This window comes from Cyanistes caeruleus, chromosome 2, assembly GCF_971803275.1.
Source record: "Cyanistes caeruleus chromosome 2, bCyaCae1.hap1.1, whole genome shotgun sequence".
Taxonomy (NCBI): Eukaryota; Metazoa; Chordata; class Aves; order Passeriformes; family Paridae; genus Cyanistes; species Cyanistes caeruleus.
The window spans coordinates 24,402,826-24,420,755 of NC_141702.1; the positions used below are offsets into that span (position 1 = coordinate 24,402,826).

General features: G+C 40.3%; 1 protein-coding gene across 6 annotated transcripts in view; it reads left to right on the forward strand.

The window, feature by feature from the left end:
• The first annotated feature begins 224 nt into the window (after window positions 1-224).
• Window positions 225-17,930, forward strand: part of HCRTR2 (hypocretin receptor 2) — a 33,223-nt gene continuing 15,517 nt past the window's right edge. For 2 of the 6 annotated variants that reach the window (XR_015282839.1, XR_015282840.1), the window contains exons 1-3: window positions 363-799; window positions 13,904-14,082; window positions 15,518-15,761. Coding sequence is in view for 3 of the 6 variants with exons in the window: in XM_086876109.1 (XP_086732235.1) it covers window positions 571-799; window positions 13,904-14,082; window positions 15,518-15,761 (652 nt within the window). In the remaining 3 variants the exon portion in view is untranslated. Of the gene's footprint in view, window positions 800-1,321; window positions 1,475-5,442; window positions 5,623-13,903; window positions 14,083-15,517; window positions 15,762-17,930 lie in introns of those variants that run through there. The other 4 variants (XR_015282841.1, XM_086876110.1, XM_086876109.1 and 1 more) reach the window with 4 other exon arrangements.

A 17,930-nucleotide genomic window follows, 5' to 3' on the forward strand; every position in this document is an offset into this window, starting at 1 on the left:
GAAGTGCTTGTGCAAGAGAGCGTGAGAAACCGAGGAGAAGCAGAGTCAGAAGAGGGATGGGCAAGCTCGAAGTAGGATTGGGGGGAGAGATGAGGAGCTGGGGATGAGCTGAAGCGGGGGGAGGAAGAGGGGGGAGACACGGAGAGATGCGGGGGTGTGCGAGGGTGCGTGTGCATGGTTTGGGGAACAAAAATCGGCATCGTCTGAAACGGACGTGACTTTTCCAGCGGGGGCGGGTGCACTCTGGCACCTGAGGCATGCAACCTACCCCGACCAGCCTTTCCCACGACGGTGCAGGGGGTGCAGCCTCTGCGGGGGAGGCTGCACCCCTTGCCCGGTCGGGGAAAAGGCTCGTCAGGGCGGGTTGGGGACCGACGCGGATCCCCAGCCTGTGCCCGCATTGGTTCCCGTAAGTTCCCGCGTCATTTTTCTCCCCACACCCCGCTTTTCGCACTGGCAACCACAAGCCTCGATGGACGGGCGGGAGAAAGCTCGGATGCTCTGAGAGGGTCTGGGTTTGGGATTGTTGGTTGTTGTCTTTTTTCCCAGCCTCCGGAACAACCACTAGGGATGTCCGGGATTCAACCAGAGGATGGTTCCCCTCCGTACAGGAATTGGACGAGTGGGTCGGAACTAAACGAAACGCGGGAGGCTCTTTTAACCCCTTCCTCCGACTACGATGATGAGGAGTTCCTGCGATATCTCTGGAAGGAGTATTTGCATCCCAAGGAATATGAATGGGCGCTGATCGCCGGCTACATAGTCGTCTTCATTGTGGCTCTCGTCGGGAACGTCTTAGGTGAGTCGAGCTCCCCAGAACTTCCCGCTCTCCCTTCCCGAGATGGGCTGTGCACGGAGAGCGGCTGAAAACCGGGGTGGGTTTGGCACACTCCGCTGGAAAGGCGGCAGTCCCCAGCAGAGGGGGAAAGTTCAGGCTCCGCTGAGGGGGCCGTAAGAACCGCTCTCCCTACCGGGTAAGGAGCCGCGGCGGCTGCCGCTCTCCTCCAGAGCCGGGCACGGGCAGCGGGGCGGCCCGGCGGCCCAAAGCCGCGGCTGCCGGCCGGCTCCCGCCCCTGTCCCCCGGGCCGAGGTGCTGAACCCTCCCGGCCCGGCGGCGGCTCCGCCTCTCAGCCCCGCTGGGGAGGACGCTGCTCCCTCGCTCAGCCCCGGCCCGGCGCTGGGGATATCGAGCGCGGGCTGGTTCCCCGGGACAGCGACGGGGACGAGGGGAGCGGGCCGGCGGCCGGCCCGTGAGGGGAGCCGGCGGTGTCGCCTCAGCCGCGGCGGGCGCAGAGCGCGGCCCCTTCCCCGCGGCTGGAGCGGAGCGGGGCCGTGGGGCGGGGGCGAGGCGGCCGCTCCCGGCTCTCATTGAGGGAGCGAGGCGGGGCGGCGCCTCCCCTGGAGCCCGCCTCCTCCCGCTTCCATTCATCCTTGAAGGAGGCGGCGGGGGCACCGGGCAGCCTCGAAGGGAGCGGTAGGGGCGCTGGAGTATGGCGGAGAGCTGAGGATAGTGAATGGAGGGGGCACGGGTGGGCTGGGGCGGCAGCGGTGTGTGGGAGCGGCAGAGGGGTCAGCAGCCCGCCCTCTGTCCCCCGTCGCTCCTCTTTGCTCCCCATCCCTCCTTTTCGCTTCCCCGAGCCCGCAGCCGCCCACGGCGGGGGCTGTCGCCGGGCCGTCGGAACAGGCGCTGCTGCTGGTGCAGGGGAGCGTGGCCGTGCCCGTGCCCCCCGTTCCCGGGGCGGCCGTGCTCCCCTCCCGGGCTGCGGGTGGCCGGGGGAGCGGAACAGGCGCTGCTCCTCAGCAGTTCTGTGTTTGTGAATGGACGCGGTGTGGGCGCCGGGAGCCCGCTCCGCCAGGAGGACCCCCCGGGTGACGGCCATTGGCATTCCCGTGTCCGTCCCTGTGATACCGCCGGGAACGGAGCGCGCTGGGCCCCGCCCCGCCATACGGGTCCTTCATTCATCATTTTCGGAAGGAATTGTGCGTGTCAGGGCTGTCACTGCAAACTCTACAGGCTTCCCGAAGTGAGATGCAAATGAGACTGCAGCCAAAGGCAATATTTTTAAAAGGTTTTTTTTTTTTAAGATTTCAACGGACTGATGGTGCTCTTTTTTTAGGAGTGGCGTTGCGCTAAGTGCCTGTGTGCACGTTTGCTCAGTCCATTGCTCAGCGTCCAGCTTGACCGACAGTGTCAAGATAACAGCCCTGGCAAAGATGCTTCATTTTAGACCGGGATAAAAGCTGTCCTTTCTAATTTTGAGCAAAAGACTATTTTAGGAGAAACACCTGTGCTTACCTGTTATCTTCCACCGATACTGTAGACAAGCTGTCCTCTCACCTGTAGAGATTCAAGGTCAAATCTTCAGCTGTAGGGGCTTTCACCCTGTTTACACTTTTCCCCTCTGAAGCCAAGAGGAGAAAAGCTTTCCTCTCTGTGCACTCACAAATAGACATGATACCAGTGCAGCTGTTCTTTCCTCACATTTGCCTACATTAACTCTTTGCTTGGGAGGGAAACTGGTACCTGGCTGTCCACCCACCATTTCTTTTACTGGGTAGAATGTCCACTTCTTATCCTCTGAAATCTCTCTCTCCAAGTTGTAGTACGTGGTAGGTAGGAAATCTGTGTCTTAAAATGGACAGAGAAGTACCTGAATACCTTTCTATCCAGTCCTCTAAATCACAGTAAATCCTACAGTAGATAATTCAGCTTTACAGCTAGACTCAATGATCTTAAAGGTATTTTCTAACCTAAATGATTCTATGATCCTTCTCAAGTTGTTTGCTCCATATTGCTGGTTCTGTTTATGGGTGAATTGTTTGTGGTGTCTGCAGGTGCCTGGTAGCTGAATACTGTCTCATCTTTATTCAAGAAAGCTCACAGTACACTGATTGCAGGCTCATGTGATTCTGAGGAGAGAAATGCATGTAATCTAATGCTCTTTACAAAGATATTTTTGAGGAACTTTTTTACTATAAGTGAAATCTGATGTAGAACAGTGCACATGTTGGTATCTCTGAGGAGCTGATTTCTGCTGCTTGAAAAATCTATATTCAAGGTTAATCTGGGATTTATTCATGGACCTTCTCAAAGAAGGGCAGGAGTGCTTCTAAAGAAAGTTTTAATGACTACTAGTGCTTTATAGTATCATCCTTAATGCCTTATAATATTACCCTTAAAGATGCATTACGTACCTTTTTTTATGTTTGCCCAGTGGTGCAGAGCTTGTGGCATGTGTAGTCAATGCTTTGATTCTATTTTTAACGTGTCCTGTTCAAATAACACTTAAGCAACTGGAAAAAATCCTCTCTTTCCATATGTGGTGCTGAAAATTACAGTTCTGCTTCTTATTTTGGTTTGTGCACTCGCATGGAATAAGGAATGTCCCAGACATTTTATCTGTGCAAGTGGAAGACACAGCACATTCCTTAGATATTAGTAATAAAGTGGATTGAAGCATTCTGACAGTTAATTAACAAACAAGGGTAGAATCAGAAGCTCAAACTTTGATTGACATCTATTGGGTTCTTGAGTGAGATACACAGTAGGAATTCCACTAATAATAGCATATAACAAGGTCTGCATTGCTATTTAGCTTTCAATTTAATTAGGGAAGTCAACACAGACTGACTGAGCTGCTGCACAAGCCAGCTAAAGTGAAAAAATATTAGCAAGTCTCTGTATATGAATGCAGGTTTCAGTATTGCACACAAAGTGCTTCATGTCAATGATTCTCTTGTATGCCTGGGTTGGCCACTTAACAGGTATTTCAATGTAAGTCAAGGAAAAGAAACAGATTTTAAGATGGTTTTATGACATATTTGCATATTTGCATATTTGCAGGAAGTCTGAAATCTAGATGGCAATATCAATATGATTTATTGTATTTTCTTCTTCACTTGGTCACTATTTATCACTAGAAGCAGAACAAGTGTGGAGGGTAAGGACTTCATTTTGCAAACAAGACCAAAACTTTTCCTTACTATTGCAGAGCAATGAAACTCTTGAAATTTCTTTGCACATCTAGTGCGAAACATAGGACTTCATGTAGAATGTATGTTGACTGTAAAGACCTTTTTCTTATTTATTTGAAAACATATCATTAAAAACATTGCTTAAAAATAGGAAATTAGATAATTAAGGAAGAAAAGGTATTTTTAGGATGTCTAGAGGTCGCTGGTTACTGATGCCATTCCAGGCTGATCAGTTGCAGTAGTTAATAACTGGAGTAAGACTACAAGGGATTGAAATGAAATGTACAACTACATGTATTTAATTCTCTTTATACATATGAAAAATGCAAGTGACCCTTGTTGAAGTTACTCATTCACATGGGTCAAGATTTTTCTAATGAAAATGGTTTCTCTCAGGGAACATGCATTCATCAAAATGAAAGTGTACAGCAGAGATCACTTGGTTTGATCAAAGACTGAAGGCAAAACAAGCAACCTTTTGGCATCCCACCAGCTGGGCTGCTGGGCCTCTTGGCAGGCCTCCTCAGAGCTGGCAGGAGCTGAAATCTTTAGCACATACAAGCTGCCAGTGCCCAGCTTGAAAGTCCTCAACACTGCTGGCTTCCAAGGGTAAGAGACCATGCAGTACTTCAGTGAGAAGTCTCAGAAACTTTCTTTACTCACAGTTTGGTGATACTTGGTTTTCATTTCAACTCAGAACGAGATTGGGAGAGACTTTGCCTTCTCTGGATAGATGTATTATTTATTATCTGTTTTACAGTAACTGCTAGTTTTGCTGAGATCTGTAAGAACCCAGCTATGCTCCTTTCTTCAAAGAGCTCATAGGCTGACTCACAGAGTTCAACAGCCTCCATTTGATTTTTCTAGGGCTGGAGCAGAAAAATCTGTGTATGGCTCTAATACCAGAGTCTTGCTCAATGCCTATGAATAGGCAACTCTCTCAAATGCTGCTCTGTTACAATTTTAAAGATATCCAGTGAATACTGAGGTCTAGGCATACATGCCTATGTTGGTAGATTTGGATGAGTCATGTATTCTCTTAAATGATTTTCATGAATCGTATTTCATTGCTGTAGATGAGGCATATTTCATTTAATTACATTTTAAATTATTACTTCTTTTTTTTTCAGATTACTTGGGGAATCTGGCACTGAAAAGACTTTGTTTGTAATATCAGCATGAGAGTCACCTTTATCTGTTGGATGAATAATAACTAGAATGGCTTTATCATTGTTAAGAAGACAGCACATAGGAAATGAGACAATATGTATATATTTTTTCTACCTAAGATAGAGAAAGTATGAGCTCAATTTATGTAAGAATTTGGTATCAACTGAAGTACATTGCTGTTTCCATAATACAGGGATTACTCACCATCTTTCAAAACAAAAAAAAAAAATCTTGAAGGGTTTGGTTGTTGTTTTTTTTTGTTATAAAATACAGTTTATTTTCTGCATTGCATGTCAGGTGAAACCTTTGTTTTCTTGGACATAAGCAGCTGACTTACTGCCTGTCTCACAAGTTGAATGTGTCAGAAGAACTATGATGGACTGTTCCCCGGGGGAAGGGGTGCAGCAACTGAGGGCAGCAGCAAGACTGACAGGACAGTGTACTCACCAGCACAGTCCCACAGTGCCTGAGAGCTTGGTAGGTCTGAAGATGTTTACCAGATTTCAGTCACCTCCCAGCAATTGCCAGACAAATCTATAGTGATGAAACAGGTCTGAGGTTAAGCCAGAAAATCAAGTCAGTGGATGAGTTTTACAATCAAATTCAGCAAGGCAAAAGCATACTTGCAAGCTGGTCTTTGCCTGAGCTTAGTGTGAGTGCTTGAGCTTAAATGCAGCTCTGGGGCAGAAGGCTGGCTCCCAAAAGAGTACTCCAAAACTCCAAAAGCTCTGTTCCCAGAAGCCTGGTCCCAACTTATGTGCTGCTCCATACCAGAGCTGGCCTCCAGCTAGCTCCTGGGCAAGGGGCAGAGGTTGTCTGCAGGTGCACTCAGCTCTGACAGAACTCTGCTCTGTCTCCTGGTTCTTTGCTCAGTAGGACTGCAAGGATTTTAGCCAATTTGTAGAATATTATATTAACAATGAGGATCTATCATAGAGATTTAGAAGTTGTATAATATGCAAGGTATTTGCTGGAACGTGTCACTAGCATAATGAATTGTGTTTTCTTTATATATCCTGCAGGAAAGGCACTAAGTCTTACATCTCCATTAGAAACAGACGTGGACATGGAAAGGTTTTTCTTAGTGCAACTCATGTTGCAGTGACCAATGGATGCTTTTTGAAGCATATTTTTTTAAAGTTGCGCAGCATTTCAGCTGTGAAACACACCTTCATTTTAATGTCAGCTTTTAATTGAATCAGCAGAGTGTGAAATCTTCTTATCATAATGTCACATACAGTATGACATCTAAATTTCTGACTCTTCCACCTGTAATACAAAGTGTGGATAAAGATTTTGTAGGTTTTATTTGTAAGAATATCAATTATTATTTTGAAACACCTAGTCAATCAGTATAGCCAGCTCTGCAGAGATGACTGGGTTTGCCAGTTAGTACTGGTAATGGTTTGGGAGGCAGGGAGTGGATATTTTAAACCAACCTGTCATAATCGATATAGATTAGGAAAACTGTAATGGCACCTTTCACTTCCTCCAGAGCTGACCAAACCAGGCATTATGGGCAGTGTTTTTATAGCATAGCTAATCTTCTGCTAGTAACTCCCATTTCCATTAGATTGTTGATTGCCTAAGATTATTTAATGTGGTTCAGTTAGAAAGTGAATCCAGTGCCATTTAGATGGTTGTGCTATTACTCCCAATTGTGATCCACAGATATAAGCTCCAGTACACAGAAAACAGTTCTTGTTTTCTTCTCTAATGCCTTGATAAGCCAGTCCTTAAGATGTAGAAATGTGCTGGAGCACATGAGTAACTCACAACTCTTTAGTCTGTTTAAAACCTTTGGTACAATAGAACACATAGGTGTAAAACCTAAGAAAACATATTGCTAAACCAAATTAACTGTTATCTGTTTCAGTCTCTGTAGCTCCTCACTGTCTTTTTTGGGTGATTAGTTACATTGTACATTCCAGTGAAGCTGATATTCAACAAAATACTTTGGGATTTCATGTGTTCTGTGTTATTCAACTACATTTTTTACAGTTTTGGTTTTTTTCCTGTGTGATGGAACCTACACATACACTCTTGTTTATATGTGATACATAGGGAGCATGACCTAGCCACCTGCTCTTTTTGTTGTGTTTCTAAGAATTTCTTCAAACATGTTGGAACACATTTAGTGTTCGCTGCTGATGAGGAGCTATTGCCTCACTGGTAGGCCATGTAATTCCTCTGCTCAGAGTATTTGCCATCTTTCCAGCTATCGCATCACATATTCAAGGACAGTTCTTATCTGCCAGGCACTGCTACCAGATACAGGAAATTTTTTTTTTCAGCATTTCCTTCATAATAAGCATTGTATTAAACAGCTTATTTTCTTTGTGTCATTCTTTCTGATACTTTTCAGTGTAAGCCTGGTCTCGTGTTGGTTTCCTTTCTTTCAGATAAGATTAGTTATGTAAAAATGAAGTAATGTGTGAGTTTAGAGCTTAATAGTGGGTAAGAGTTTGACAGCCTAAGAATTAGATGTCTCCCTATTCATCACAGAAGATAATGCTTTTTTTTAGATCTTTTGTTCTCATGGCTGGTTTCCTTCCAGCAGTATACATTCAGTGATTTCACAGGGGCCCTAGCTCTCCAGAATTCCCCTTGGCAGCATATCTGCTCAGCCTTTCCTTCAGCCTTCCATGATTGTGTTGCTTGACACCCCACCACTCAGATCCTGATTTGCAGCAGCTAATATCACCAAAAGAGAATAAATAAGAGGAAGAATTCCATATGGAGAACCAATTAATTGTGAAGAGAAAACAATTGGGGATGGGTGGGTTAGGAGATAGAGCATAAATAACATATACTTCAAAACTGTTTATCACATTTCTTGTCACTGGTTGTAAAATACTGTGAAAGAGTAAAGTTTTTTTAGAAGCTTTCTGCCTAACGCATTTGGAGATGTTGATTACCAGGTCTTATAATCACAGCATCAGTTCCAAATAACTTCTATATGACTATATTATGATATTTCAGTCAAACAGTTGCGAGACTGAATTACCAAAGCAAAATAAAATCATTGTGGTTTAGTATGAAAAATAATTCTTTGTTTACTTCCATCTGGGATTTATTATACATCAAAAATTAGATAAGAGGGAAAGTCATTCCTTTGTATATGAAAATGTCGGGTATTTCTGGGTATGGAAATTACATTTCTATTTTGGCCAGGAAGTTGCACTGAAAGGTGACCCATTGAATAAGTGGTTGACAAGACTTCTGGAGTGTAAGGGAAATGATTTAGGATTGACATGTAGAAAACAAATTGACAGCTGACCCAGGATTCTGCCAGTGGAAGGATTGCAGCACAATGTTTAATATGCTCAAGACAGCATAAATCTTCCAGGAAGCAAGCAGCTGCACTTTATACCAGATGGTCCCTTTGTATTGTTTTCATATTCAGCTTGAGATACAATGAGCTGTGCTAATTGATTAAACACCATTACAGCCTCTAATTAAAATGCTTCAGGACACTAAACCACAGGGACTAAATTTGTATGTGAAAAATAACAGTCTCCCTATATTGTCATATTAGAGAAGGTGGGGTTGTTTTTTTTTCAGGAATATGAGGTGAAGCTTTCTTGATGGATTTCTAAAAGCAATCCGTCTTAAATTTTAACTTTGATTTTAACCTCTTATGTTTTTGTCCTTGTTGGGACTTTCCTGTGAGATTTTTCTGGGAAAAGGAAGATAGTCAGTGTTTGGAGGATGGGTCCAGAAACCAGCTTCGTTATCACAGAACTGTCCTGGCTTATGGAGAGTATCCACAATTTTTTTCCGAACACTTTGAGCCCGGCGACTCCAGCTGGTTTCCGAGCCTTCGCTGACACTGTGTGGAAGAGGTGGGAACAGCAAGCGCTTCGCTTAAAGCTCTGCTGAAGTCTGGAAAAAGAAAAGGGAAGTGTCCCCAGTGAGATGAAGGATCTGGGACAGTCTAACAGCCATTGGAAAAACAGCTGCTCCTTGTAAAACCTGGCCTGCATGTTTACACTTGCAGGAATAGCTATAGTTCTGATTTGTTTTGTAAAATAAAAGCAAAAATATGGAAAATACACTGGACAGGTAATTAGGTTCCATTAGAGCACTCTCAGTAGGGAAAATCATGCACAGCAGAAGCATGTTTCAGAACTGTTTTTTTTTAATTTCTCTCCCCTTTTTTTTTTCCATTATTGTAATCCTCTTTTCTTCAGTGTCTGTGTTAACATCACTTTCCCCACTTTCTTTCTCAGTCCCATTTATAGCTATGAACATCAAAGGCTGCATAAAAGCTTTGTGCATAATGTTAAATTGAGGTTTTATTCAATTATTTTTACTATTTCACAGATATTTTTAATGGAGGTATAAAGAGCTTAGTTTGGGCCTCTCTTCTGTGCTCTAGCTAAACAGGTATCCTGTTGATACTGTGGTATCTCCCAAGCTTTTTAGGAAGGCTGCTGCTGGTCTCATCTCCTATTTTATGATTTTGAAGTACTTTTTGGTAAAATATACTCCCAACTGAGAATCTTTACTACCTTTCTTATCCTTTCTTCTCATCTTCAAGATAAGTGGAAATTCGCAGCTCTCTGCTATTTCTTTTTGGGTAGGCAGATGGCATTTCCACTCCATGGAACTTTCTTTCCCTAGCATGTTACTTGAGTGTTTCTTTGTGAGCTGAGTGCCTCTCTGTAAAACTGCTTGAGATGAAAATGTATAATTAAAGGAGTGCAAGTGGAGAGTATTCAAATTCTTTTGATCTGACACTTAACTAGCTGCACAATATTCAGTGGCATAGTCAAACTATTTTTCATGCCTTAAAATAGTAAGTTTCGAGCACAGGCTAGAAAATCTTTATTGATGAGCTGCTAGAACACTATCAATGAAGCTGTTGTCCAAGACTACTGAGTAACCTTGGACTGTAGTAAACTCAAAAAGAGTGAGGCTGGAAGAAATGTGTTGAACTAATTTTATGTCATTTAGGACTTATTTATGGCTTTTTATCATTCTGCCCTATTCAAATAACTTGTAGCAGATCCTCACAGCTTTTAGCCTTGCATTGAAAGAAAACATTATCAATGCTTGTGGCAGGCTGAAAACAGTACTGCAGACAGCAGAGGGCAGTGAGTGCAGAGAAAGCTGACTTGGTTTTAAAATACTTCCTCTTCAGACTTCTTTTCAGTTTTTGGGTTTTTTTTAATACATTTGTGGAATGAATTTCTGAGATACTTAATTATTATGGTAGTATGTAAATATTTATGTACACTTAAAGCTGATTAAGGTGCTCTTGTGGTATGTGCTGTAAAAAGAATGGGAAATGTTTTATGCTGAGAAGAAGAGGTCAAAAGGGGAAATACACAAGCTTAAGCAGAGAAATAAAAAGCAATAAATTATCTTGCATTTCTATGCTTGCAAACTATTGGGGTTTTTCACCTTCTGGGTGCCTACCCCCATGGGTTGGAATTCAGGGGTAGTTTCTGTACCTTGTCTTTCCTCAACACTTCTACACCCTGAGTAGCAAGAGGCATAGTCTTTTATGTTACTCTGAGGAAGAGGGAATTCTGAAGTTCATCTAAATTCCATCTGTGTTAAGCCAGTGTGATCTGGAAGGTTTAGTACACGACAGGGAATTAGGAGCCCAAATTTCTCATTCTGTGTCTGATTTACTTGGACGCCCTTTAACAACTTCTGCTCTGCACTTCACTTTCTTTGTGTCAGATGAAAATGGTAGTAATTCTTAGATCTCTGGGGTATCACAAGATTTCATTTGTTCATACTGATAGATAGCTTTGAACTCAACATGCAGAATGCGTTGAGTTGATTTCTGATACAGCTGGCTGCCAGTGAGATTGACCTCCTATTTGTCAATTTAATGGATTTGTTTTATCAGAAATAATGTTTATGTTCAGGTCTTTTTCACATGGACCAGCAAAGGAGTGGGAATAGGCCTGGTCAAAGACCAAACATATCTGCTTAAACCTTGTGCCTTTAGGCACTGACATCCATGGCTGTAAATGATGTACTGGTCTGAATTGGGTAGAACACAGGATTGTTGAAACCATAATATGAGAAAAAAGTAGCCAAACTCTGAACGTTTAAACAACCTTTTATTTAATTTTTGCCTGTTGATAAAAGGAATAATAAGTACAGAAAAAAAATACCACTTAATATCAACTTTTGCCCAAGTAAAAGACAGGACCATACTTTCAATATGAAATGCATTTAAGGCAAAGAACCAGCCATAAGTAAATGTCCAGATCTTCAGATTTTTAGAGTTAAGTATTAAAGTTATCAAAAGTGAAATTATTTTTTTTCCCCAGCGTTGCATTTCCAACTGCAAACAACATTCCAGAGGGGCAGCAATGTATTATTTTTCTGTTAGGTGCTGCCTCTGCACTATCAGACTGTAACTGTGGTAACCCCATGCACAAGTGACAGTGATAAAGCTCTGATTATTTATGTTGTAATAATCATCCAGTGCTATAGAAAGAATTACTTTGGTAGGTACCTTAAATCTTCCAATTAGAAAGAAAATAAAATCAATGTGATGCTTCCTTTAAGCCTTTAATTTATAAGCCTTGCCTCTTAGATATCTGAGGCCAAAACTAAGAAAACTGGAAATTCTGTATTCAGGGAGAAAACAATAGAATAAATGTATACTGCATTCTCTTCAAAACCTGTGCAAGAATATTGAAGATCTTTGTAGAGAGGTTTTCATTTGCATTTGTGAGAGCATAATACGTATATAGCAAAAATTAAATTTATATGAGATACAGAATACAGAGCTATCTCTGCAACACATTAAAATATATGAAAAACATATGTTGCATTACAACAGAGGTTTTAAATGAACCTGGGAAGCCTGTATCTTAAGAAGATAGATAATAAAATCACCTTCTCTTAGAGAAACCAAAGGCCACCTAGCCTCCCCCTTTCTCTGTGTCCTAGTCTAAGTGTCTAAACCTCATGTCATAACCCTCATGAAGAACCAATCTCAGCTTCTGCCACTGCACTGGTAAGATCTTGAAAGAGTATTCTGCCAGTTTTGGTCACTGCACTCTGACCAGAAAGGTTTGTCTCAGTCTGAAAGTGTCCAGAGAGCAGCAACAAGGATGGTTGCAGAAGTTCTAGAAATGACAGAGTAGAAGATAAAGAGCTCTGAAGTCCTGAGGAAATATGTAACAAAAACCCTTACATATGTGAAGCATTGCTGCAGGAAAATAACTCTTCCTCATTCCTGCCTATGTGCAGAAAAAAAAAAAAAAGTTATATAAATAGCAGCAAAATAAAAGTAGATTAGACATAAGAATAATTTTTTATTTTTTTTTGTTGGTGGGGAAATAATTAAACAATGTAAAACATTTAAGAGATATGTGATATCTTCAAATATAACAGATTTTCAAATTTAAATTTACCAACAGTTGCTAAGTTGTAGTCTTGCTGTAGTTCTGTTGCTCTAAGGACATAAGATTTGTGGAATGAAGTAATATATTTTATTAGATCAACTGATACAGCTGGAAGACAGACAGAAGCTTTCAGGCACATCATCCTTCTTAGGATCTAAAGAAGCATCTGATCTCAAGAGCTTATGTGCCTTAAAGACTGTGTACTTTTTTCCAGCTGTTTTAGCTCATTTAATGGCTATAAGAGAGCAGCTTAACTCTGGCAGATTCCATTTTAGGTTTGGGCAACCTCTTGAGGACCTTTTAAGCTCAATTTTTTAACATTCTCTGATCTGTTTAATATATCTAAATTAAGCATTGTGCTATATCCTGGCAGATTAGGAGACTTTGAATCTTCATCTAGATGTGCGTGATGGATGAATAATTGTTTGCAGGGAAGAGCCTTTGATGTACAGTGAATTGTATCCTTGTCTTATATTGTGGTGTTTCTGGAAAATTTTGTGCATCAGTTTTTAAAGATCTTTGGGTGAACGAATTTAAAAATCTAAATAATTAAAAACCTTTTGACTGGTCCAGTCACTCAGGGTTTGACTTCCAAAATTATTTTAAAACTTACTTTTCTGCTACTTTCTCAGACTTAATTATGGCATTTTTAATTTAGCAGCTTATGAATTCAATGTAATGATTTTAAAGATCGATTTGACCCATTTCTAAAAGTCTCTGTTTGAAAAAGAGCAACATAAAATATACAAAACAAGCTTTAAAGGCACATCTTATAAGATGCCTGCTACATGCTGCTTTTGATCACCATCAAAAATGTAACATTTAATACAGAAAAAAATTACTTTTATTAAATTAAAATCACAGTTACCCAGAAAATTGTTACAGATTCTCTGCAGAAGCAATAGATATGTTAAATCCAACAAAATATTTTATAAAATTATATTTGTACAGTGAAAAAGATTTTGTGTTGTAGCAATTTGATTGAAGCATCATGCTATCATAAGAAAAGAGAAAAAACTTTTACAGGTATAGATGTATATTGCTGTAGAATAGAGTCAATGGCTTGAAAGAGAAATAAAGTTGTATGGATAATTAGTGAAGATTAAGAGAGAAATAAGATGCTTTATATATTGGATTATTTCCCACATTGCAGTCTGTGGAAAGCTATTCTTTGTGTATCAAGAATCTCTCTACATGTACTCTCTTGCTCCCACTCTAAAAGAAAACACATGGTTCTTGCACTGAACTGCATATTCAGATATTCTGTGTTAAACAAAGGACACAAACATTTCCTTAATTCCATGAAGTCAAATGTTTTCTTCTTAAAGCATTCCCTAAGTCACTTCCATCTCACTAACTTGTCTTTCCAAATTCAGTTTGCCTTGCAGTGTGGAAGAATCATCACATGCGGACCGTTACCAACTATTTCATAGTGAATCTTTCTCTGGCTGACATTCTGGTCACAATTACTTGTCTTCCAGCAACTTTAGTTGTGGACATCACAGAAACGTGGTTCTTTGGGCAGACCCTCTGTAAAGTGATTCCCTACTTACAGGTATTGTTTTTCTGTTTGTGTACACGTTACCCATGTTATGAAAACCAGAAATGAAATAGCATCTCCCTAATACTTCTAATCCAATGAATGTCTATAGCTGATACTGAGTAGGTATCTCAGAGTACATGCTGAGGCCTAAAAGACTGTGGAATGTGATTATGCATAATAAAGAATGGTTTTGATCCATCTGATTGTTGGAATTTGGCAATACATTTTTTGGGGACATTTTTCTGATGCTCTTTACTTTTTGTGGGGTTTTTTTAATGATTCAGAAAGGATGTAAAGCAATACAAATATCTGTAAATAGAAATAAAGTTATTAATATTTTCTCTGTGTGGTTCTGAACAGCTACACAAATGTCCAGGACAGAGAATCCAACTTCTGAAGGCAGTATGGGCTTTTTTTGTGTTTACTGGTTTTGTGTCAAAGTATCCAGGTTCATTGGGAGTTGATCAGATTGTCTGCCTTAAGCAATAATTGCTTCTACTCATTTACTTAACTAGTTTTGAAAATACTTGCATCAAAATGATTGACAAATGCCTTCCCTAAGAGTAGGTGTATGGATGAACTGACTGGGCAAACTAGAATGACAAGTGCTTGGCTTTGTAGTCATTAAAATTCAGAAGAATTAAGCAGTACTCAGAGTGTATGCAGATCATCAGCTCCGTGCCTGCAGCAGTTTATATTTGCAGAAGACACATCTGTGGCCAAAGAGCCACATTGTCAAAGGCAATGTTCTCCAGCAGCTATGAGCTCTACTTGATACAATCAAAATTACAACTTTGTTTTTCAAAACCTCCTTTCTAGTGAAAGAAAATCTGAAGAGTAAGTGATCACCTAGCATACAAATTGAAAGAATAAAACTGAAGTGATAGGTTATTTCCTTTAGTGAATAAAAGGTAAAATGTCATAATCTGCCTTAAGCTGATTGTTGTCAAGGACTTTTTCATGAGATCCTGAGTTTCACTGTTCTTGTAAAGTAAAAAGCAAAATAATGGCTCTAGTATGCTAATATAACATAGAAACCAACTAATTTTTCTATAAAGAAAAAAAGATTAAATTCACAGTCTAATGTTTTAAAAGCTTTTTTTTTTCTTTAGATTAAGTTTTATAAATTTCCAGTTGATTAAATTTTCTTTTTCACAATTTGATTTTGCAACACCTATTCAGTTTAGTTAGCATCTTAATGTGTGAATTGTCCTGTGGATTCTAGTAGGAGTTCAGCAGATGAGGATATCTGTTGTAATTCTGTAAGAAATTATTTTAAAAGGAGTCTTTTTTCTGGGAGTCTATTTAACAATTGCAGATAAAGAACTAACTATGTTGAAAATACAAATAATTTTTAAAACTCTGGGGGAAAAATGCAATAAATTATTTTTGAAACTCTGGGAAAAAGCCCTACATTTGTATTTACAGAATATTCCTTTTTCTTTAGACAGTTTCTGTCTCTGTGTCTGTCCTAACACTCAGCTGCATTGCTTTGGATCGATGGTATGCAATTTGTCACCCTTTGATGTTTAAAAGCACAGCCAAGCGAGCAAGGAACAGCATTATAATTATCTGGATTGTGTCCTGCATCATAATGATTCCTCAGGCTATTGTTATGGAGTGCAGCAGCGTGTTCCCAGGATTAGCCAATAAAACCACCTTGTTCACAGTGTGTGATGAGCACTGGGGAGGTGAGTCTGTCATTGACCACACGAGCTGAGTTTGTACTGCTATAAAATAATCAAAATGTCAGGAGATGTTAATATGAAGTCAAGTTGTATAAACATAACACAAAATGTTCTTGATTATATAAGCTTTCCTGGAACTATAATTTTTCAAATTCTGTGAAATTTCTGTGAATTTCTTTTGTGTTGTTGAGGCTTAAAGTACATTTTAAATGAAGTTTAAATGAATGAGGCTGACAAAGTGTCATGACGATGTTAATGCTTCCCAGAGTTCAGAAATGTTCCCACCCTTCAATGCTTATGCTTATATAATTCTGTGACTGATGGACATTGCAGGTTTACAAAGACTTCAGTATTTAGCTTTAAGAAGTAACTATGCAAGAATAGATTTTTCTGTTTACCAGGTATTTTGGTAATTGCTGGCATTTGACTAGTGCTTATAGGTATCTCCTGGGAGTTCAATGCAAACTACAGATAAATGTCATTGCAGAATTTACAGTGGTCTCATCAATATAGGGTAATGAGTTAAACTAAAATTTGAAATTTGTCGTGGACAAAATCATTCAAATAACTTTTGGGAAGAAATCAGTTACAAGTTAGTCTATACAATAAGTGTAATCCTGCCCTTCCAGATTAACTTTGAATCTAACATCTTCTGTGTGTGAATGAAGCTGTAAGGATTGCCAGGGAGTAACTTCTTCTATTTTGTCTTCATTCACAGCAAGTGGTGCGAGCCACCCACCCGAATGGTTAGGGCTCGACTCTGGTGGGCCTTGGCAGACCTCCAATGCTAACAGAGTGCATGAGTTACATGCTGTGACTCTGACACTGGATATAATGGCCATCAGTAATACCATTATTCACACACGGGAAAATAAAGCCAAGTTTGCCAAAACATGTAACTAAAAGGTGCCTGTGTTTAAAAGCCTTCAGTCCAGCTAAAACAGAATCAGATATTCTCCCAGATCTGTCTCTGTAGAAGAAGATTCCAGTCCTGTGAACAATTATGATAAAATACAACTGGATCACCTGTACTTAATTATCATGATAAATTATCTTAAACAGCCTGAACTGCTGAGGGCTCTTCCATGTGCTGTTCTGGAAGTTCCTTCCCTGCTAACGGCTTTCACAGAGCCACCAGAGGATTAATGAGAAGACACTGGGAATCACATTCCCTGCTCTTTATCTCCTTCAGTTAGTGCTCTGGGACAAGGGAGTAGAGGTGGCCACTAGCTCACTGGTGCTCATTGCTGTCAAAGGTGTGTTCTAAGTTTGTAGCTGAGAGGAAGCCTCTGTTAAGCTGTATTGTACTTAGTGTTTCACTGGAGAGGACACATCTGCTCTTTACTTACAGTGTTCTTTCTTCATCTGAAAAATTTTGTATCCCCTTCTGCTGCAGGATACTGCAGTAGTTATGTGACTATCTTCTTTCACAACATTCATTTCAAGTACTATTTTTGTCCACTCATTTTGGTGCAGAACCAATTATTCATGCCTTCATCACTTCAGGGTTAACTCTGCAGCAAAGATTCTTTTCATCTCAGCCTAGGAAATGATGTGGTTAATTAATTAGGAAGTCAAGAGAGCATTTCATCAGGGAATGTAATCTCAGAATTTCCAGCTCTGTATTGGCCACTTTTTAATTCCCAATAGGAAAGTGTTGCTTTTGAACTACAGAGTCTGTGGTAGGCTTAGAAATATTTTGAAGAGTGCCTCTTGTTCAGTTGTGCTGAAGTAGTTTCAGCCTGAGGTGAAGCACCCACTATACAAAAAAAGAACAAGAAAGAACCAACCCAAACTCCTGTGTGCTTGCAAGACTCTACTTCTATGTATTTGTGTAAATTGGAGTGTAAAAGGAGTGTATTTGTCTAAATTTAAATATACTGGTCTTTAGCTTATGATGTGAGTCTTCAATGTTTAGAGAGATAAAAGGGATTGTAATAAAGGCAGATACTTGCGTATAGAATAAATTTCTTTGTGTCTGACTTCAGAAAGGGTGTGCAAACACTCCAATTTTTCTTTAAATTGTTATTTATATTGAGTATGAAAATAATAATTTTATATTAACAAGTTTCCTGAAATGGGAAGCTTTTCATTCCAGGGAAAGATAACAATCCTATTTTTATCTTGCTGCCTTTTTAATGAATAATTCTTCTAATGGCAATGCACCATCAT